At 47.0% G+C, this 23839-nt stretch overlaps 2 protein-coding genes across 4 annotated transcripts in view; one reads left to right on the forward strand and one right to left on the reverse strand.

Moving 5' to 3' along the window:
• Nucleotides 1-484, reverse strand: part of MCOLN1 (mucolipin TRP cation channel 1) — a 38165-nt gene extending 37681 nt beyond the window's left edge. The window contains exon 1 of the mRNA XM_073653889.1: nt 265-484. Within this exon, the coding sequence (XP_073509990.1) occupies nt 265-331 (67 nt within the window). The 5' untranslated portion in view covers nt 332-484. The remainder of the gene's footprint in view (nt 1-264) is intronic.
• A 10750-nt stretch (nt 485-11234) lies between these two features.
• PGLYRP2 (peptidoglycan recognition protein 2) overlaps nt 11235-23839 on the forward strand; it is a 45366-nt gene continuing 32761 nt past the window's right edge. For all 3 annotated transcript variants that reach the window (XM_073653892.1, XM_073653894.1, XM_073653893.1), the window contains exons 1-4: nt 11235-11332; nt 14462-14539; nt 14626-15447; nt 17228-17438. In XM_073653892.1, the coding sequence (XP_073509993.1) occupies nt 14470-14539; nt 14626-15447; nt 17228-17438 (1103 nt within the window). In that variant the 5' untranslated portion in view covers nt 11235-11332; nt 14462-14469. The remainder of the gene's footprint in view (nt 11333-14461; nt 14540-14625; nt 15448-17227; nt 17439-23839) is intronic.

Consider the following 23839-nt stretch of genomic DNA (forward strand, 5'->3'; position numbering starts at 1 on the left):
AAGAGCCAAAGCTTAGGGGGCCCCAGTCTTACTCCCAGCATGCACCTCAGCACAACTAATGGACAAGCCCTCCCCCAGCTCCAACCATGGAAAATTGACCGGTATTTTCTGGACATTGGATGGGAAAATTAATGGAGTCAAGCAAAAAAAAATTATTAAAAAAGACATTTGGAAGATGGGGAAGAAAAAAAAATGTCTGCACCACTAGAGGTTAATAGCGCTCCTGTCTGTGCGCTCACTACACCGCGCAGCCGCACTCGGTACCTGCTGTAGCTGCGCAGGACTTGGGGTTGTCGCTCAGGCTGCGGCTCCGGCGCATGGAGCCCATCATGTCTCATCTGCTGGAGGATGCGCTGTGTCCGCGGGAGCCCGCTCAGCCTCCGTCCCATCAGGTCTCCCTTCCGTCTGGCTCTGATCAGCTGTCCTTCCCTGCCCGATCATATGACCAAGACATTTGGCCCGCCCACCTATTACGTCACTTCAAAAGCTCCGCCCGCCAAGAAAAAAAATGGACGGCAATGACGTCATGAGGGGGCCTGTCTACACACCTCTGATTGACGCGCATACTCGCGGTAGACCACGCCCATTCTTTTTAAAGGAGCGCAGATTAGTGAGAGAGTGATGCGTACAAGTCCCGCCCCCTGAGCGGTGATTGGCATGTTACTGTGAACATTAATCAGCGCTAGCTCATGACCCCCAGTCAGGTCATCATGGGTGAAGCTGAGAGACTAATCACAAAGGTGATGGACTGCATCCTTTAAATAGTAATTAACCTTTTACTGATGCAATAAAGTAATTATTTACTGATAAAACTTTTGCTACATTATTTTTCCATCAGGCTGCCTGTATTTTTCATCATTTTTCTGTGTTCAGAACATCGGATCCCTTTTGTTTGGAGCGTGTGTTAACTGCTTGCTTGACCCAACCAATACACAGTCCGGACTAACCCTAGGACTAACCGTAGGACTAAACCTAGGACTAACCCTAGAACTAACCCTAGGACTAACCGTAGGAATAACCCTAGGACTAACCCTAGGACTAACCCTAGGACTAACCGTAGGAATAACCCTAGGACTAACCCTAGGACTAACCGTAGGACTAAACCTAGGACTAACCCTAGGACTAACCCTAGGACTAACCGTAGGAATAACCCTAGGACTAGCCGTAGGACTAACCCTAGGACTAACCCTAGGACTAACCGTAGGAATAACCCTAGGACTAACCGTAGGACTAACCCTGGGACTAACCCTAGGACTAACCGTAGGAATAACCCTAGGACTAACCGTAGGACTAACCCTAGGACTAACCCTAGGACTAACCGTAGGAATAACCCTAGGACTAACCGTAGGACTAACCCTAGGACTAAACGTAGGACTAACCCTAGGACTAAACCTAGGACTAACCGTAGGACTAAACCTAGGACTAACCCTAGGACTAACCGTAGGAATAACCGTAGGACTAACCCTAGGACTAACCGTAGGAATAACCCTAGGACTAATTGTAGGACTAACCGTAGGATTAATCCTAGGACTAACCGTAGGACTAACCCTAGGAATAACCCTAGGACTAACCCTAGGACTAACCGTAGGACTAACCCTAGGACTAACCATAGGACTAACCCTAGGACTAACCATAGGAATAACCCTAGGACTAACCGTAGGAATAACCCTAGGACTAACCGTAGGACTAACCGTAGGAATAACATTAGGACTAACCATAGGACTAACCCTAGAACTAACCGTAGGACTAACCCTAGTACTAATTGTAGGACTAACCGTAGGATTAATCCTAGGACTAACCGTAGGACTAACCCTAGGACTAACCGTAGTACTAACCCTAGGACTAACCGTAGGAATAACTCTAGGACTAACCGTAGGATTAACAGTAGGACTAACCGTAGGATTAACCGTAGGACTAACCCTAGGACTAACCGTAGGACTAACCCTAGGACTAACCGTAGGACTAACCCTAGGACTAACTTTAGGATTAACCCTAGGATTATAAAAAAGGTCAAAGTTGCCTCCTAAATTGCTAAGAGTGATTCCTCTAAGACATGTGACAGAGAAGGACAGGGACCCAACAATGAAGGACACCTTGACGCTGGGTGTTAGGCACACATATATTGGCCAATCTATGAGCTAAGTATCTTCCTTTACTGTGATTTTTCATATTAATATTACAGAAAAAAAATTTGAACTATTTCATGTGTACATTTTATAGCGCTTTCTTATGTTTCTATTTCAGTAATGTAGTTTCAATGTCTTAGATCAATCACTGTTAACAATTTAGGAGGCAACTTTGACCTTTTTTATAGTATGAATTTTTTTAGTTGGCTCCTGTTCACATTAGTAAGGATGTGCTGGCCATTTTCACTATGTTTTTAACCCTAGGATTAAGGCTGCTTGCCCACTATGCGGTTTTCAAGCATTTTTGCCGCGGAAGTTTACAACCCATGGCACTGTAGCTAATCTCCCTGGACGTTGACCGCAGAGAAAAACTGATGTAAGGTTGCAACGCAGGATAGTCCAGATGGTGGATAAGCAGCCCCAATCAAGTTCCAAAGAAATTCAAGCTGTCCTGCAGACTCAGGGGGCATCAGTGTCAGTGTGAATTATCCGTCGACATTTGAATGAAATAAAATGCTGTGGAACACTTAGGCTGTGTGCCCACGATGCGGTTTTAATGCGTTTCTGCAGAGTTTTTGCCGCTGCGGAAACGCTGCGGAAGCGCATTAAAAACCCATGGTAGAAGGGCAGCAATGTTCCCCAATGATAATCCGCATGTGCTGTGCACATGCTGCGGAAATTTCCGCTGCGGATTATCATTGCGGAAAAAAACGCATCACTACCAATTATTTTGCGGAAGCGCTGCGTTTTCGCCGCCATTGACTTGCATTAGAACGCGCCAATTCCGCAAGACTGCATCTGTACTTGCGTAATTGGCGCGTTCTAATGTGTGGATGGTACCCGGGTGTAGAGGAGAGGAGAGTCTCATCCACACCCAGGTACCATAGAAACTGTAAAAACAAGAATAAAATAAAAAATAAAGATTATATTCACCTTCCGACGGCCCCCGGTCTCCTTCCCTGTGCTTGCGGGCAGGACTGAAGGACCTGCGGTGACGTCACAGTCATGTGCTGGCAGGTCTTTCAGTGCAGTGTCCCGCGATCAGCTGGCAGCCAGGAAGGAGCGCAGCAACACACGCCGGGCCATCGGAAGGTAAGTATAGGTTTATTTTTTTATTTTTAACCATTCTCTCGGGTCACACTATATAAATCCATGCCGGTTGCATGGATTTATATAGTGTGACCTAGTTATCAAGCACTTTCCAAGTGATGCTAAAATCGCCTGGAAAGCGCTTGTCAATCCGTATGCAGAAACGCATGTGGAAACGCATGTATTTCGCAGAAAAAACGCATGTACAGTCCGCATGCGTTTTTTCTGCCAGGGAGATGCAGAAATGGTGCAGAAATTTTCTGCTTCATTTCTGCATCGTGGGCACATAGCCTTAAGGGAAGGGAACACTTAAACAACACAATGTAACTCCAAGTCAATAACACTTCTGCGAAATCTACCTGTCCAGTTATGAAGCGACACTGATTGTGAATCAATTTCTCCTGCTGTTGTGCCAATGGAACAGACAACTGGAAGAAATGATAGGTGTGGCGCCCAGCTGCGCTTGGTACCACAGATCCTAGAAGGGTGCATTAATGGAAGCCTCCACAAGAGGCCCCATAAACATTCACACATCTCCACCTTCCACCTCAGACCAGCAGAGGGAGCCCGTTAGGGATATAAATAGGGAACGTGGAGCTAGGCAGTTCAGTTCCTCTGGAGAGTTCAGCAAGTACAGATCTGAATACAGAGTCGAGCTCAGTTAGTCTGGAGTGCACAGAGAGTGAAAAGCTGTGTGTGCGGAGAAGCAAGTGGGTTGCTGTGTAGGCAAGCTAGGCCTCCAGTGGTCCTGAAGCCCAGTCTAGACTCAGGAGCTCAAGTAAGTGAGCCCAAGGTGTGCCGACGCCTGTAAGAGCAGTGAAGAGCAGCAAGTTGCTGTTAGTGTGAGTAGCCTAGTGAGGGCCCGAGTGTGGCCGAAGGCGAGTGGAAAGTGAGTAGCAGTGGGGGCAGAGGAGCTTACCCAGCTCACCCCGAAACATATACCGGACACCGGGTCCGAGCTTACCGGGATCTCTACGACCCAGTAAGGCATAACGGGAATCCCTGGAGAACTACAGGTCCCAGGTTCACCAGAGAGCTGATACGTAACAGAGCCAGGAGACACATAGGCCCCGTAAACTGGGAGCGTACACTCCAAGAGAAGGCCCTACCACAACGTCAGCCACTGCAGGACAGAGATAAAGTTAGGCCTAGTTTCAGGCAGGTCAGAAACTTACTACGCAGAGGCAAGAAAGAGGAGGCCCCACACCAGCTCATTGGGGAGGATCCTGATATGCACCCTTCACCCTACAGTGCTCCGGGATGTGCCTGAACTTCCACCAGTAAAAGGTACTGAAGTGACTACCGTGTCCGTCCCCGTTCTTGCTCTGACCCGGCTGGGTCTCACCTGTCCTGCATCCCCCTCTGTGTACGCTGCCCTGAGGCCTAGCTCCACCTGTGGGGAGCTATACCATCGAGCTGCCTTATCACAGCCTCAGTGGACTGCCGCAGCGCTGGTGATTCTCACCAGAAACCACAGGTGGCGTCACAAACTTTCATAGAGTTAACAAATAATCCCCCTTTTAAAAGCTGACCCCAAGGTACGGGCCCGGGAGCCGACCACCGCGACATCCCCAAGGCCAGGCAAAGGCCCGGGTACCGAGTCGTCCCCACCCCCCTGGGCGAGTCAATAGGCAATTAGCAAGATACCCCCTATAAAGGAGAGGTTCTGCAGGTGGTGACCACAGACCATTTCTCTGTTCTCATCCTTTTTGGCTGTTGTTTTGGTCACTTTTTCATTTTGCCATTGCTCTCACCCCTAGAGGTACAGTAGCATGAGGCGGTGTCTACAGTACAACCCACAGAAGTTACTCAGGTAGTGCAGTTCATCCAGGATGGCACATCAGTGCAAGCTGTGGCGGGAAGGTATGCTGTGTCTGTCAGCACAGTGTCCAGAGCATGGAGCAGATACCAGGAGATGTGGAGGGAGCCATAGGAAGGCAAGAACCCAGCAACAGGACCGCTACCTCCGCCTTTGTGCAAGGAGGAACAGGAGGAGCACTGCCAGAGCCCTGCAAAATGACCTCCAGCAGGTCACAAATGTGCATGTGTCTGCACAAACGGTTAGAAAACGACTCCATGAGGGTGGTATGAGGGCCCGACATCCACAGATGGGGGTTGTGCTCACAGCCCAACACCGTGCAGGACGCTTGGCATTTGCCACAGAACACCAGGATTGGCAAAGTCGCCACTGGTGCCCTGTGCTCTTCACAGATGAAATCAGGTTCACACTGAGCACATGTGACAGACGTGACAGAGTCTGGAGACGCCGTGAAGAGCAATCTGCTGACTGCAACATCCTTCAGCATGACCGGTTTGGCAGTAGGTCAGTAATGGTGTGGGGTGGCATTTCTTTGGAGGTCCGCACAGCCCTCCATGTGCTCGCCAGAGGTAGCCTGACTGCCATTAGGTACCGAGATGAGATCCTCGGACCCCTTGTGAGACCATATGCTGGTGCGGTTGGCCCTGGGTTCCTCCTAATGCAGGACAATGCCAGACCTCATGTGGCTGGAGTGTGTCAGCAGCTCCTGCAAGATGAAGGCATTGAAGCTATGGACTGGCCCACCCGTTCCCCAGACTTGAATCCGATTGAGCACATCTGGGACATCATCTCTCGCTCCTTCCACCAACGTCACGTTGCACCACAGACTGTCCAGGAGTTGGATGCTTTAGTCCAGGTCTGGGAGGAGATCCCACCGGAGACCATCCGCAACCTCATCAGGAGCATGCCCAGGCGTTGTAGGGAGGTCATACAGGCACGTGGAGGCCACACACAATACTGAGCCTCATTTTGACTTGTTTTAAGGACATTACATCAAAGTTGGATCAGCCTGTAGTGTGTTTTTCCACTTTAATTTTGGGGGTGACTCCAAATCGAGGCCTCCATTGGTTAATAAATGTGATTTCCATTGATGATTTTTGTTGTCAGCACATTCAGCTTTGTACAGAACAAAGTATTCAATGAGAATATTCATTCATTCAGATCTCGGATGTGTTATTCGAGTGTTCCCTTTATTTTTTTGAGCAGTGTATTTATTCCAAGGGGTGTGCAACCAAATATAAAGTTGAGGGTGACAACAATTTTGTCTGGCCCATTTTGGGGCTTTGTGTGTGAATTGATGTCCAATTTGCCTTTTTTTCCCTGTTTTTTTGTGTTGTTCCAATACACACAAAGGAAATAATCATGCGTATAACAAAACGTGTACTTGCAATAATTTTCTGGCAGAAATACTTCATTTTCTGCAACAATTTCAAGGGTGCCAACACTTTTGGACATATAGAAAAGACGAGTCCCGGCACTCACGTGAGTGCCGGGGCCCGTCTTTTCTATTTGTGATTTATTTTCCACGTGCACCACCAAGGACTGCGGAGTGCAGACTATACTACTTCTTAACACTTTTGGACATGACTGTAGCTTTGGTGTCACATCTACAGCACAACAACAAAGACTGGTGATGAGCAGCATACAGACGGCGCTGAAGCTGCAGGGGGTTAATAATTATACTATTGTCATTTTAAAGATAGCAAGGCCTTTGGGGTATTACAATTTCGTGGAGAGTGACATGCCAGTGTAAGGAGACTTATAGGCCATGCAATGCTTCTCTGGGAAATTAAATATGCAAGTTACTTCTTCAGAGCAGAAGAGAATTTTAACTCTAGTGCCACCTACTGGAAGTAGAAATCCTAAAAGCCAACATCAACCCTTTAGCGAGCCTTGCCAAACGACTTAGGATAAAAGCCATACCAGAATCTTAAGGGATGCTGCCCCACCTCAGTGCCAAACAGGAGGTCTAATTTGGCTGTATGAGTGATCTCTGACTGGGTGTCTAAGGGGTAACATTTCTCCTTGTGGAAAGTGACATGTCAGTGTAAGGATACTTATGGGCCATTAAATATGCAAATTGCCTCTGCAGAGGAAGAGGACTTGAACTCTAGTGCCATCTACTGGAAGTTACAATCTTAAATGTCAATATGCTCATTAAAGTGTCGATATTGACTTGTAGGATCACTAGAGACCCAGTCCTCTTCCTCTCTGAAGAGGTAATTTGCATATTTAATTTCCCAAAGGAGCATTGCATGGCCTATAAGTCTCCTTACACTGTCATGTCATTCTCCTCAAGAGAGACATTACCCCTTAGACCCCAATTTTAAAACAAACATCCCTTTCACATTTTAATATACACAGTAGATATTTTTTACAACGTGTGCACGAGATTAAGCGTTCTTAGACTGTCACACACTGTGTCGACACTGTAAAATGCAGTCGATTTTCGCACCCTAAATCCAGGCTCACACATGACTTTTTTTGGTGCAGATTTTATTTGTTGATCAAAAAATCTCAATGTGAAAATGCCATTAGTGAGTTTTTCATGATTCTGCTCCAAAATCCACACGAAAAAACATCTTCAAATGCCAGGAATAAGCTTCCTGTTAATTTCAAAAGGAAAACACTGCTACCCACATGGTGATGTTTTTCCAATGTGAAAAAAATTGTCAATTTCTGAAGTTTTTCTGTTCAGAAAAAAATGCTCCAAATTTGTCTGTTCAAGAAAAAAAAATACACCCTGCACAGAAACTGCATAAAAAACATAGTTTATGAATTGTTTTTTTTATGTGAATTTTTCAGCAAGAAATATCGACATCATAACAGATTATGTGACCCTAAGGGTGAATTTACAAAGAACGCCCTTCGAAAAGCTACATTCTTAGACCGGCTGACCACACTTCCATGCCCACAGAACAATCGTTAACACAATCGTTGTGTGTACAGAAAACAATTCTCCTCGGCAGCTGCCTCAAATGATGAATTTGAAGCAAATGTAAAGAGCGCCTGTCAACAGTCTGGGGCTGCCCCGGAAAGAATGGGTGGCTTCAGACTGGTGAATTTTCAAAATAACACTCATTACCAATAGTGGCTAAAAGGGTCCCTAATGCCCCCTTAAAGAAACCGACTTTCCAGCAAAAGTTGGTTAATGAACTACTGGGTTGTGGGATCTCGGAAGGCAGAGCGGGATCTCACAACCCTCTGTGGACCTCCTCACTCTTTACACCATCCCAGCGCTGCAACGTACCACTTGGAAAGGGGACGGCTGGGGGCTCGTGTTCTGCATGCCAGGATCCCAAAACCTAGAAGGTCGGGTCCACCAAGGTGGCATTAGGGACCCTTCTGGCCACTTTTGCTTATGGGTATTATTTTTACAGATGATTGACAAGGGAGATAAGGATCCAGCATGTTCGATTTCAGACTGACGATCCATTTGTTCCCTGAAAAATAAGCCATCGGCAGAGGAGTTTGGCAGTGGCCCTCTCCTAGAGAACATGGGAGCACTCCGCAGAGTGAGCGCTACTGGATATGGGAGAGTCAACATCTACCTAAAGTGTATGGGGACTTTACTTGTTCATTGGGTGACTGGCAGCCTGTTTACACTGCACGATTTTTGGGAAGCGAGCGATCCTAGCAGGGGCACAAATATAGTAGATGCAGGGGTCGCAGTAGCACCTGGACCACAGAGTCTTAGGCCACGTTTCCACGACGAGCTTTTGGTGCATTTTTGATATTGCAAAAATATGTAGTGTCAAAAACATGATAAAAGCTCACTGTGGGAAAGTAGCCTAAAAGGTTCAAATTGTCCCTTTCGACCATATGAGAAGGCCAATACTATTACAGACCCTTGACAGTTTGGGGCCATGTTGCAGATTTTGCTTTGGGGTCCACCAGGTTCAAGTTACACCGCTGGATCCTGGGAACGCTCAGTTCAGATACAGGACGTTATCACCAATCTATCGGTTAGACGATAACTTCTAGATCAGTGGGGGTCCGTCCACTGAGAGCCTCACTGATCATCAGAATGATGGCACTTTGTCCCCCGTCTGAATGGAGCACCAAGGGTAACCATGTTTTGAACTTTTGACTTTTTGCTCCCACCGTGAGACTATCATCATTTTACAGACAATCATCTTGGCTATCTCATACATATATTTGACTTGCAACTATTTAGCATATGATTAGTTATGCAGATTTAAGAGTCCCAAAGGCTGCATGTCCTGGATGTGGACTGGGGATAATCAGGGGTTACAGTCTGGCAAGAACACAATGGTAACTTTATATTATCAGGTGCTTCAGTGGAAGTCTGTAGAAGACACAGATTTTGGGAGGTCTCCATACATTATGTTGTTGGTCTCTTTGTTTGATAAGATGATCTGACTGTCCTTAATCAGGGATAAAATGTATCTAATCAAGTGATCTGAGTAGACAATTACCTAAATGAGGCGTCCACCAGCCATCAGATGACTTCTTGGTAAACAGTACTGTGCAACCTCAGGGCCATACCAAACCAAACCCTGGGGGGAGGTGGTTATAAAATAATATACAGGTGCTTCTCACTAAATTAGAATATCATCAAAAGGGTAATTTATTTCAGTTCTTCAATACAAAAAGTGAAACTCATATATTATATAGAGTCATTACAAACAGAGTGATCTACTTCAAGTGTTTATTTCTGTTAATGTTGATGATTATGGCTTACAGCCAATGAAAACACAAAAGTCATTATCTCAGTAAATTAGAATACTTTATAACAACAGCTTGAAAAATGATTTTAAAATCCGAAATGTTGGCCTACTGAAAGTAAATACCCTCAATACTTGGTCGGGGCTCCTTTTGCATCAATTACTGCATCAATGCGGCGTAGCATGGAGGCGATCAGCCTGTGGCCCTGCTGAGGTGTTATGGAAGCCCAGGTTGCTTTGATAGCAGCCTTCAGCTCGTCTGCATTGTTGGGTCTGGTGTCTCTCATCTTCCTCTTGACAAAACCTCATAAATTCTCTATGGGGTTAAGGTCAGGCGAGTTTGCTGCCAATCAAGCACAGTGATACTGTTGTGTAAACCAGGTATTGGTACTTTTGGCAGGGTGGACAGGCGCCAAGTCCTGCTGGAGAATGAAATTTCCATCTCCAAAAAGCTTGTCGGCAGAGGAAAGCATGAAGTGCTCTAAAATTTCCTGGTAGACGGCTGCACTGACTTTGGTCTTGATAAAACACAGTGGACCTACACCAGTAGATGACATGGCCCCCAAAACATCACTGATTGTGGAAACTTCACACTAGACCTCCAGCAGCTTGGATTGTGACCTCTCCACTCTTCCTCCAGACTCTGGGACCTTGATTTACAAATGAAATGCAAAATTTACTTTCATCTGAAAACAAAACCTTGGACCACTGAGCAGCGGCCCAGGTCTTTTTCTCCTTGGCCCAGGTAAGACGCTTCTGGCATTGTCTATTGGTCATGAGTGGCTTGACACTTGTTGCCCATGTCCTGGATATGTCTGTGTAGTGGCTCTTGAAGCTATGACTCCAGCAGCAGTCCACTCCTTGTGAATCTCCCCCAAATTTTTGAATGGCCTTTTCTTAACAATCCTTTCAAGGCTGCGGTTATCCCGGTTGCTTGTGCACCTTTTTCTTCCACACGTTTTCCTTCCACTCAACTTTCCATTAATATGCTTGGATACAGCACTCTGTGAACAGCCAGCATCTTTAGCAATGACCTTTTGTGGCTTACTCTCCTTGTGGAGTGTGTCAATGACTGCCTTCTGGACATCTGTCAAGTCAGCAGTCTTCCCCATGATTGTGGAGCCTACTGAAACAGACTAAGGGACCTTTTCAAATGCTTAGGAAACCTTTGCAGATGTTTTTTGTTAATTATTTTAATTTACTGAGATAATGACTTTTGTGTTTTCATTGGCTGTAAGCCATAATCATCAACATTAACAGAAATAAACACTTGAAATAGATCACTCTGTTTGTAATGACTCTATATAATATTTGAGTTTCACTTTTTGTATTGAAGAACTGAAATAAATTAACTTTTTGATGATATTCTAATTTAGTGAGATGCACCTGTATCAATAAAAGTAGAACCATTTGAACTTCATGAATTTTCAGAAAATTATAGCTATTGTAGAGCCCACAGACATACAATTGATGGTGATATTTTATGGCTGAGATTTCTCTCTGACCCTTGCAGGGTTAAACATATTTGGAATATTTGTCCCTCCCATAAAGGAAGTAATAAGCGGGCATTACACTTCTTCTTACCAGTACCCAGGTGACGCTTCAACCAGGCAAGTTGTTCAGTTTGTTCCCCATGATATTTGCTTCTGCCGGGGTTGACAAAAAGACCCCATGATTTTATAAAATTAATTAGAAGATTTTTTAGGTCTTTTTTTTTTTGTTGTTCAAAAGTGAAAGCAAAACTTTCCAGTCAGGTCAGGAGCTGTAATGGGCTTTGTTCTTTGTGTTACAATACCCTCCGCCTGTGACACTGCCCTATCAATTGTATCCCTATACTATTACATGAGTGGACAGGTCACTGTCTGCCTCAAGGTCAGCACTCTCATCTCCTGCTGCTATCATTATTGTCATCTGATTGGCTATAGAGTGTTCTATCTCCGCCCACTTTGAAGTCAGTGTTCTGCTGCTGTGAACATCCTGCTCATTTAAATTGAAGGATTTCTACTTTATAAATTTTATTTGCAAAAAACCCATTAGGAGATTATTATTTATAGGAGTTGTCCACTCACGAGGAAACGTTTTTCTGTGGGAATGTTTATCCATTCATCCAGAAGTTCATTTGTGAGGTCAGACACTGATGTTGGGGAAGAGGCCGGGCTCATAATCTCTACTCTAGTTCCATCCCAAAGATGTTGGATGGGGTTGAGGTCCAGCCATGTTTTTCCATCAAACTCCCCAACTATGTCTTTATGGACCTTGTGCACTGGGCATCATCATGGGGAACAGAAAAGGGCCTTCCCCAAACTGTTCCCACAAAGTTGGGAGCATCAATTGTCCAAAATGTCTTATATGCTGAAGTATTAAGACTTCCGTTCACTGGTATTAAGAGGCCAAGAATGACCCCTGAAAAAGCATGTAGTCAGGGGTTAATGTTCTTCTGACATTCACCAAACCCATACTCGTCCATCAGATGCCAGATAGAGAAGTGTGATCCGTCACTGAACAGAACACCACTCCATCCATCACTTGGCATTGTGCTTGGTGATGTAAGTGTTACGGATCCGGGTGGTGGAACCTCTGTGCCGTGGTGCAAGGAGGGACCCAGAGGGGCGTAACTAAGTATCAACTCAGACCGACCCTGGTCGTACGGCAGCTAACGACTCCGTGACCAGGGAGGGACCGAGCAGAGGGACCAGGTGCTACTCTGGGGACGACCTTGTAAGAGAGCAGGTGGCTCCCAAGGGTCAGCAGACTGGGACTGACCGGTATAGCGGATGGGCACAGCAAGCAGGCAGAAGTCTCTGGGTTAGCTGACGGGTGGTCACGGCACGTGACGGCAGAGCGGGCTGAAGTCTCTAGGTTAGCAGACAGGTGGTCACGGCAAGTGACGGCAGGAGCCTCCAGGTAAGCTATCAGGTGGTCACGGCAAGTGATGGCCAAGCAGGCTGAAGTCTCTTGGTTAGCAGGCTGGTGGTCACGGCAAGTGACGGCAGAGTCTCCAGGTACGCTAGCAGGTAATAGGCAGGTAACAGGCGAGTGCTCCCAGGTGAGCAGACTAGCAGGCAGGTAACTGGCAGGTGCTTCCTGGTAAGCAGGCGGGCTTGCCCATAGACTGACTGGCGAGTTGAACGGAAGACAGACTGTCGGGCTGGAGAGTAGTCAGGCTGGCGGACTGGAACAGTAGTCAGGTTGGCAACTGGACCTGAGGGCTGAAGCAGAGGTAAGAATACTTGTGCAACAGCTATTGCTCGGGCACCTCCATTTCGGAGGAGGTGCCTTATATATGGAAGGTCCTCCGGCTATTGGCCGGGGACTCCTTAGGGCGACGTGCGCGGCCCCTTAAAGAGAGAGGGAGCGCGTGCGCGCCCTAAGCACAGTGCCCGGGAAGATGCGCGCGCCGGCAGTAGGAGGAAGAGGAGCGCGGGAGGACGCCGCGTGGGGAGCGGGGAGGTGAGAGGGACGGCGTCTCTGCCTGGCAGGGGGCAGAGACGCCGATGCTACAGTAAGGCTGCATGCAGCTACTCGGCTATGGCGCTCATGGCGGGGGCGCAGTGTTTTTGTTGATGTTAATAACCAGAGGAGGTCTGGACTCTGCAGTTATTGAGTCAGCAGATTGTTGGTGACTTTTCTGCCCTCTGCTCTGCAACGTTATGGGGTCTCCACTTCATGGCTGAGTTGCTGCGGCTCCTTCCACTTCTCAATAATATCCCTCACAGGTGATGGTGGAAGATTTAGAAGGAAGAAATGTCATGAATGAACTTGTTACTCTGGTGGCTCCTATTACAGGACCTCACTGGTATCAAGGAGCACTGCACCACCGGCCGTTCTGTTATGTTAATAATGGCAGACGGCACGGCGGGGGGCTGGATGTTATACACCGGGGGTGAAGGGCCAGATGTTATACACCGGAGAGCGAGAGGCCAGATATTATACACGGGGAGGACGAGGGACTGGATGTTATACACTGGAGGGTGAGGGGCCAGATATTATATACCAGGGGGGCGAGGGGCCAGATGTAATACACCGGGGGGTGGGAGGTAGGATGTTATACCCCCGAGAGTGAGGAGCCGTATGTTATACACTGGAGGACGAGGGGCCAGAGGTCATACACTAGGGGCAATGGGGCTGAATGTTGTACACTGGGGGGGAGCCAGATTTTATACACCACGGCGAGGGGCTGTATTTTTATAACTGGGAGGCAAGGGGTTGGATGTTATACACCGGGGGATTGGATGTTATGCACTGGAGGGTGAGGGGCTGGTTTTATAAACTGGGGGACAAGAGACTGGATGTTATAAACTGGGGGACAAGGGGCTGGATGTTATACACCGGAGTGCGAGGGGCCGGATGTTATATACCGGGGGGGTGAGGGGCCAAAGGTTATACACTAGGGGCAATGGGTCTGAATGTTATATACCAGGGGCAAGGGGCCAGATGTTATTCACCGGGAGCGGATGTTATACACCGGGAGGGGGTGAGGGGCTGTATGTTATACACGGGGGGGGGAGGGGGGCGAGGGGCCAGTTGTTATACACAGGTGTTGAGGGGCCGGGTTTTGCACATCAGGTGGCGAGGAGTCCGATATTATACACTGGGGAAAATGGGCTGAATGACAACCTGAATTTAATTATTAAAACATGTCCAATACTTTTTTCTCATATATTGTAAGTTGTTATGGCGGGTCAGCCCATTTAACGATGATGTGAAGAAGTAAATATATGGGTTTTTTTACCCTGCAGGTGATGTAATGATGGACATCTGGTATCTTCTCTATTTCACCGTGCTTCCTATGTGTTTTTCATCAGATCCTCCAAATGGTAATTAATAAAAACAAATTTTCAGACACCGCACCCCTATTTATGGTCAATACACAAAGATCTAATTCTCAGTTTTCTTTCCTTAGGCCATGTCATGACTATGGACACTTTTCTTGGTTTTATAAAGGAGCTGGAGTCCACACTGGCAGATTCTTCACCCCAGGATCTGGCTCAGCTCCTGATGTCATCTATCTCTTCACCATCCAGTTCCCCCAAGCTTCTTAATGCTGATCAAGTGTCTCTTACCCATGCTTTCTTAACTCATAAGGTCATGGCATTAAAAGATGACGGCTGGCAGGAAAGTGGAATTGTCCTGGCCCCTGATGGAAGCACAGTGGCCATAAGACCCCTTCTTGGTGCCATGCTTTGGGGATGTAAAGTTGAGTGTAAATTGGAGATTCTACAGGGAGAAGATAATCAAGGATCAAGTTCCAAATCAGGCGACCAAAGTAGACACGATACATCCCTAGCCATGTCTTTGGCGTTGAGTTTCGTTAATTATGAAGTGTCCCTGGAAGCCCCACTAGATTTTGTGAATGGATGCTGGGATTCTGTCTCCATCCCCCAAACCTTTCAGCTACAAGCAGCCCCTTCCCGAAATGACCTGACACTAGCACATATCAATGGTGCCTTGGATGGCACCCTGCTGAGAGAGATACTGATCAACGAGACCCAGAAGATGAGCTCCTTACTTAAGTCCTACTACTGGGGGCGGCCAGCAAAGAGTGCGTTCCGGAGACAGGACTTCCAGGATCTACTAACCGAGGGGCAGTTAGCTGATGAAATACTTAGAGGAATGATCTGCTATAAGGAACATGCCGAACACCAAAACTTACATCCTATGGCAGACGAGCAGTACAGTGCCATTGCTTCCGAAGTGGCCAAACAGTTTGAACAGCAGTTCCTAGGTAGAGGACATTATCTGGTTAATAATTTGAATTTTTAGGAAAAGTTGCTAGAACCCAACAAGCTCGATGAGATCTGTTCTAGAATTGACATCCGGCTCTAACTACCGCAATCAGACTTATCGTGACTGTTAACCCCTTAAGTGCCACTGACAATATCTGACAGCAACATTTAAGTCGTGCCATTTTGTGTATCCATCGGCTCCCCGCAACATGATCTCAGGGTGCCAATACATTGCCATGGGAGCTGGTGGCCTGCTGAAGATCCCAATGGATAACATCTCAATACTCCTGTGAAACTCAGGCATGGGCTGTGCCTCATATGAAACCACCAGTTTCCCTACATACCGGAATACTGTGGTACTTAAGTATATAAGGACAAGCCTCAAACATTTGTAGGTTCAAGTTCTAAAAAAATAAAGTAAAAAAATGCATCTAAAATATAAAAAAATTTAAATAAATTGATTACTCCCATTTTTCCATCTTTAAAAATAAAGAAATAAAAGAAAGTGGTCGATATATACAATAAAAAAAGATCAAAACATTATATGCACCTCAAAATATTTTCAATAAAAATTATAGATCCCGTAACAAAAAAAATCAAACTATCACACAGGTCCATGGCCGCAAATATTAAAACTTTATGGGTCTCAGAAAATGGAGACACAAATCTTTTTCTTTTTTTTTTTTACAAATTTCTGTGTAAAACAGAAAATCTGGTTATGAAGGAGTTAGAAGGTAACATGGTGACTACATGCATGCACCACTAGAGGGAGCCTCCTGCAGTGTATAAACAATGCGGTTAGCTCCTATGCTCCCTCTAGTGGCAGTTGCAGCTAGTGCACAAAAGCTTTTCTTGGTGTAAATGTGCATAAATTACAAATGTTACAACCTAAACTTGGAATAAATCCAAATACCACCTGCAATTATTATAACAACAATCTTTATTGAAATTTTTTTAAAAAAAATCTTATTACAAAACCACAAATGATTAAAAGAATTCAAGAGGAAAGGATGAATCAAAAGAATGTGGGCACGTATGGACCAGGATACATCCCCGATGTTGAGATCGCATACATATAAATTAGCAGTCATAGGAGGGGTTTTCTTTCCAATATAGGCCCCACCTATCTACCCAGTGAACAACATAGGGTGTAAATATGCAAAAAAAAGTCCCTACATAGGGCTCAGCTCGATATAAACCTTACTGTTGGATATACTAATACAACTCCTGAAATGATATGAGTCTATGCAAAAGAGTTATGAGCTAATGCCCTCCCAAATAGGAGCACCGGTTTAAGTTTATCGAACTTACCCATCAGGAATGTAAAAGTGCCCGGTCCCGCACCACAAGTAACGCCCCGACGCGCGTTTCGCACACTCAGTGTGACTACTAATTTATATGTATGAGATCTCAACATCGGGGATGTATCCTGGTCCATACGTGCCCACATTCTTTTGATTCATCCTTTCCTCTTGAATTCTTTTAATCATTTGTGGTTTTGTAATAAGATTTTTTTTAAAAAAATTTCAATAATGTTGTTATAATAATTGCAGGTGGTATTTGGATTTATTCCAAGTTTAGGTTGTATCATTAGGGATCCACTGCATAGTTTTGTCCATATTTACTAAATGGGGAGGTATGACCAAGTTGATCTCCAGCCAATATGCATTATATATGTCTTTGGAATAGTGTTTTGTATAAATTACAAATGTGATGGATGTGAGCAGGGATTTACTGAAAATCTGGCTTTTATTCACTATTATTATTTCTGTTTTATAGACTGTCCTGCTGTGATACCTCGCTGTCTGTGGGAGGCCAAGCCATATAAAGGCACCCCAACTTTACTAAAGCCCCCTTTGGCTCATGTCTATATCCATCATACCTATGAGCCCTCTCGGCCTTGTCTCTCCTTCCAGGAATGTGCAGCGGATATGCGCAGCATGCAGAGATTTCATCAGGTGGATCGAGGCTGGGATGACATTGGCTATAGGTAAGGAGCAAGAAGCAAATCTGCTGTTCATGCCTTGAGCACTAGATGGCGCATACTGCTATGTGTCACGTGACATAAGGAATTCTTATTTAAAGGGATTGTCTGGAAATATTGTGGTGTAAAACTAGTGAGCATAACAAAAAAAATTGTAGACTTTCTTGCAAAAAAAATCTTTACTATATGTGTAAATGTTATTTTTTGATGTTGCTTATATAACACACACATATTCCGCAGTGATGAAAAGCAACAGTACTAACCAGCAAACTGTAGTGTCGGCGTCCTCTGGCTCCCCTCCTGAGTCTGCTCGGGGTGCGCGCACCGCGCACAGTTCCCCGGGCACTGTGCTTAGGGTGCGGGAGCTCCCTCCCTCTTAAAGGGGCTGCGCGCGTCGTCCTAAAAAGTCCGCGGCCAATGTCCGGAGGACTTCCCCTATATAAGGCACTTCCTCCAAAATGGAGGTGCCTGTGCAAGATTGTTGTTTGTGTGCTAACACTCTCCTCAGTCTTCAGGTCCTAGTGCCCGCCTGCCTGTCTATCGGCCGTGCCCGCCAGCCTGTCTATCAGCCATGCCCGCCAGTCTGACTATCAGCCGTGCCCGCCTGCCTGTCTATCAGCCGTGCCCGCCAGCCTGTCTATTAGCCTTGCCCACCAGCCTGTCTACCTGCCGTGCCCGCCTGCCTGTCTATCAGCAGTGCCCGCCAGCCTGTCTACCTGCCATGCCCGCCTGCTTGCCTATGTGGCGCCCTGCTGCGCACTGGTGCCACAGAACCCAGAAGGGTGCATGGATGGACTTCTCCACAAGAGGCCCTCACACATTCACACACCTCCACCCTACCACCTCAGACCAGCAGAGGGAGTCCGTTAGGGATATATATAGGGAGGGTGGAGCCAGGCAGCTCAGTTTAGAGTGAGAAATGAGCTGAGTTAGTTCAGTTAGTCTCTCAGTCAGAGAGGGACAGAGCTCAGAGTTGAGCTGAGAGCGTGCTGATGCTCAGAGAGCAGCGAAGAAGCAGCACGCTGGCTGCTGTGCTTAGGCGAGCCAAGGCCTATAGCACGTGTGAGGGCCTTGCGTGGGTCGAAGGCGAGAGGAGAAGGAAGAAGTAGCGAGGGGGCAGAGGAGCATACCAGGCTCACCCCGAGATATATATACCGGACACCGGGTCCGCGCCTACAGGAACCCTTTACACCCAGTAAGAACCACCGGAACCCCTGGAGGACTACAGGTCCCAGGTTCACAAACGCTGACTACAGTACCAGGGCTAGGAGTCACGGAAGCCCAGGGAGAGTAATCTCCAAGAGAAGGCCCTACCACCAGGTCAGCAGGTGCAGAGAGAGACAGTAACCAAGCTAGGCCTAGTTCCAGGCAGGCCAGAAGCTTAACGAGTAGAGCAACGGATCAGGAGGCCCTATACCCGCTCACTGGGGAGAGTCCAAAAGTGCGCCCTTCACCCGGAGTACCCTGGACCGTGCCTGCATCATCACCAATAAAGGTACTGAAGCTTACCCCCGTGTGAGTGTCCGTCTTTCCTCCGGGACCGTCCTGCCGTCTCTCCCCTGCACCACCATCCATTACACCCCATGCTGCCCTGAAGCTAGCTCTACCTGTGGAGAGCCACACCATCCCTGCTGCCGTAACACCAGCTCCAGAGGACTGCTCCGCAGCGGTGGCACCCCTTAGCCGCATTCCACAGGTGGCGTCACGAACTTTCCAAATCCCCTATAATTGATTCCCCTTTTTACTGACCGCCCTGGGTCACGGACCGGGCCAGCCACCGTGATATTCCCCATACCGGCCTCTGTAAGAGGTCCGGCTGCCGAGTACCCCATGGCCCAGGGAGCGCGTCAGCCTTGGCGTCACAAACAGGATTGCGTGCCCGTTGCCACCGGGCACTGTGCGCCTTAAAAAGACTGTAGTACTCACTGTGGAGAAGTTTTCCCACCATTCCCGAGATTTCCCGCCATTGTCCGCCATCTTCCTGTCGCTGCGTGGGAACAAGAGGGTCGTAACCGCGGGAATCGGAGAGGCGTAATCGCTGGGAGCGCGCAAAGCCGAGGACACGCCCCGCCCCTGACGTCGAACCAGGTCCTGGAAGGAGTCCAGAGGACGCTCTGACGTCAGACGCGAGCGACGCAAGGTCCTGGAAGAAGACGGTCGCCCGCGGAGCTGCGGCCTACCTGATAAAGAAAGTGAAGAAGGTAGGCTATGGTTCTCTAGGGGGGCGCAACCATGGCCGACGACCAGCAAGCCGCCGGAGCACCGGTTAACGCTCCTGGTGCCCAAACTGCGCCCGGCGCTGCACAGGTCGGAGCGGCCGCTCCACCAGCAGGGGTCGTGACTCCGTTGATACCCATGGCCCTGCCGTATATCCCTGGAGCGAAATGGCTTCCTCAGTATAATGGAAAACCAGACACCCTGTCCGGATTCAAGAGAAAAATATGCGGTGTGCTAGACATGTATTATATGACTGGTAAACAGAGAGCCGCTGTTGTGTTGGGACAATTGACTGGTGCTGCAGAGCGGGAAGTTGAAACCTGGCCAGCCGCAGACCAGGAATCAGTATCCATCATCTTTAAGAGACTGCAAACTGTGTTTGAAAACCGCACTGAGACGGATCTCCGGATCAGGTTCTACCACTGTGTCCAGAAACCTGAGGACAGTGTCCGGGACTACGCCTGGCGTGTACAGGAAGCCCTGCGGGCCCTGAAACAGGTTAGTCCAGCCAGCATACAAAATGAAAATAAAATGCTGACGGAACAGTTCATCCGGGGGTTGAGGTCCCAGGAGGAGAGCAGAACTGTATGGTGGTGGGCCTTAGACCATCCAGATGCCACCTTTGACACCCTTAAGGACATGGCTATAAAGGGTCTGCAACCCCTGGAAACAGTAGCTTTGGGTTACTGTTGTAATAGACCTGTGAGGAATTCAGGCGCATGGAGTGGTGCTGAAATAAATGGCAAGTGTCCACATCTAGTGGGACTTACCCTCAACATCAGGTGTGCAGCCTCCCGTCTCCTACTTGCTAGACTTCCACTCCACAACCAGCAATCCTCACCCTCAGCGTCGGGTAGGAAGCCTTTCTGTGCCACATCCTAGGCCATCGGCAACACTTTCTATGGCACACTTGGTATATTATTTTCATAGATAGCGTTACTATATCATCGCCTTCTAAGACAGATTGTGGGCAGACAAAATACAAAGGACAACCAGCTTCATTATCTTCATACACAGTAAAGCAATACATCACAGTGCAAAAATAAATCCTGGGCCGTCTGGCCACTAAATAACATCTCATACCGCACCTCTTGCCATTAGAAGCTCCTCAAAGCAAAACACACTTCATGCCATTCATCATGTCGGCAACTCCCACAGACCTTGGCACAGCCTGTCTTTCCCCTGACTGGCAGCATGAGGGGAGACGCTCGCCAACCTTATTAAGCTCCCTCAGCTGGCTCTTAAAGACCAACTGTTATTTGCCAAACATACGTAATTTTATAGATGCCGCTGTTCTCCTGAATCCGACGCTGTTTTTCTTTAAATCCTGCTCCTCTCCAATCGTTAGATACGACCTCCTCTTTCCAGTATATAAATCTAGTCTTGTAATCCGAGAGGGCGTGTCCTCTACTCTTCTCTGTGGGCGTCTTCCAGAGAGCCAAGCCCAGTTAACTAAAAAAAAACTAGAAGAGAGCGCCATATCTCAGGAATGAAGACACCTGTCTTCAGTTGATCACTCTGTCCTTCGGTGACTTTTCCTTCTCTCTCTTCAGAATCATGCTATCCACTGTATCGGTCTCCACTTATGTCAGGGACACCCTCATCACGCTTCTCTGCTGATTAGTCAGACCTTAGGTCTGCTTCTGTGGCGCACTAGGCCCTATCTCAAATGCTGACAGGAAACTGTCTTTGTCCCTTCACTTTAGCCCCTTCCACTCTGGGCTAGTCCCAACCATGAACTCTAACTCTCCCTACTGTGGGGCATAACACAACACCAACACTAATAGCGCATGTACCAATACACATCACACACTACAACAATACACATTATACATCATAATAGTACTCATGCCTTCATGGGGGAACGTGGGTAGAATGTCCATCTCCTCAAAACATATATGGGTGGAGTGGGAGCACAACTTCCACAACACCAACAACCAGTCCCTATTTTAGGTTTTGAAGCTCAAATCTTAGAGAAATGATGGAATACACAGAACCTGTTTGCCTGAAATGTAGCACTTTAATGACATAAGTATGCAGCTGCAGCCGCGGCACCAACACAGTACAGTATATATCCTGGAAAATAGTGAATGTATTTATTGAAACACACAGTATGAACCTAAAGACCACAGATTACTGATAGCACTACCATTACAAAACTTTTTCCATATGATGTTACCATGACTTATGGTAGTACTTCATGTTACATAGCTGATATTAGTGATGATGAAGGTTGTAGTATCCTGTCTTTGTGGCTTTTTGTGAGACACATTACTGTGTCTACGGGTATGTTAACCTCTTAAGTACCAGCCAAAGCTATTTTTTTTTCTTTTTTTTCATCCATATAAACTTTTTTTATTTTGCTGTTCATACAACAGTATTAAGGTCTATTTTTTGTAGGATCTGGTGCATATCATTTATTTATTACCTTTTATTAAAGAGGACCTGTTACTTGCTCAAAAAAAATTGATTTAAATACCTTGTAAAAATCCCTGAGCTTCCCTAATTCTGACTGTCTTTTTTTTTGCGTTGTGTCACTCCATTGTAGAGATATTCATAGTTGTTGCTTCTTGGAGCGCAGTATGTGAAATCTCTGCTTGCAATGTAAGGAGGTGGAGGTGTTGCCCACGTTCCCCCTTGAAGACCCGTGTATTGTTGCAATGTATTCTGATGTGCAATGTGTTTAGTAATGTGTGTTATCAGTGATAGGTTGTGTTCTGCCAGCCACAGGTAGCTGATAGGGAAAGGGAGAGTTAATGCTTGGGACTAGCCCACAGTGGGAGGGGCTAAAGTGAAGAGACAGAGAGTGTTCCCAGTAAGGAAGGAAATAGGGCCTAGCCAGCATTTAGAGCAGGCCTTTGGTCTGAGTACTGTGAGGCAGCGCTAGTCATCATGCTGGGGGACACTCGCTGCATCGGGTCAATTAAAGCACACCAGCCACGTTTTCCAGTATTTCACAATCCAGCAGTTTATTATATTTCACTACTGCTTATCACCGAGTCCAACTCAGTGGCTCGCCGACATACACATATAATGTCCAGGAGCCTTTCAAGTGGCAGACAGGCCCACTTGGCTCCAGTTACAGCCTCCAGCAAAGTCACTTATAGCAACGTCCATATAATGGAGTGTTTTACCTTTGCCGGGTTTTAGCTGCTTCAGTCAGTTTTGTTCTGCCACCACTGTGGCTTTACGGCTTCCCAGATGGGGGTCTCCAGCCCTCGTTCCTTCAAAGGCTACTGGTATGTTGTCTCACCTCACATCCAGCCTCTGCCTTCCAGGACTCTTGCCTTCCAAGCCTCTGGCCATCTAAGGCTACTGTGATCCCTTACACATACGGATCCAGCCTCTGCCTTTCAGGCTTCAACAGGCCTCTCTAGGCCTCACTAAGCCTCTCCAGGCTAACGGTGTCCCACACACGGAAACAGGCATCATGCCTTTCACTCTAACGGTGTCCCACACGGGGAACAGGCCTCACGCCTTTCACACCCGTCTCAAATCTACCAGGGTTTATATATCCTCTAGTGCACACACAGGACCTGTGCTGATGTCACAGTCATGTGATCAGACCTTCTGTGTGCACAGGACCTGTGCGATGTCACAGTCATGTGACCAGTCACCTGGGCATGTGAGTCACAGCAGTGTGACTCACATGCCCTGGTATCTAAGGTCCGGGTGTTAGAACCTTGCTGTTAGGTTTTTTTTCCTTTGCTGGTCACATGACCTTGTTGGCCTATTTAATCCTGCTCCGCCCTTCTGGCTTTGCTGGACTTCATTGTATATCTACTTTCTAGCTAGCCTGTGCTCTGTATCTAGCTCTGTTAGTTTGCTTGGTCTACGGACCTCTATGTTCTATCTATTTTGTTTGTTCGTCTGTCTGCTACTATTTCTGTTAGGAGGTGTCCCATATTCCTCCCAGTCCTTAGTACTTGTAGGGATTCCCTCCCCACATCTATAGGTCTCCGTACAGACTAGATTAGGACTTTAGCAGGTCTGATCGCAGGATCAGGTTCCCTGTTACATCGTAGGGATTCAGCTGAGTCCTATAGTAGGGACAGATCTCCTCTCTTTCCTTAGCTTTGGTAGCAGAACATAACAGTAAGTCCAGCCTGCAAATTCTCTAAGGAAAGATTTTTTTTTTTTTTTTGTTCCATCATGGTGTTGGTTCAGGATTTGGCTAAACACCTGCAGGG

This window comes from Phyllobates terribilis, unplaced genomic scaffold (assembly GCF_046119375.1).
Source record: "Phyllobates terribilis strain yellow unplaced genomic scaffold, ASM4611937v1 Scaffold_11__3_contigs__length_659146591, whole genome shotgun sequence".
In the NCBI taxonomy this organism is placed as follows: domain Eukaryota; kingdom Metazoa; phylum Chordata; class Amphibia; order Anura; family Dendrobatidae; genus Phyllobates; species Phyllobates terribilis.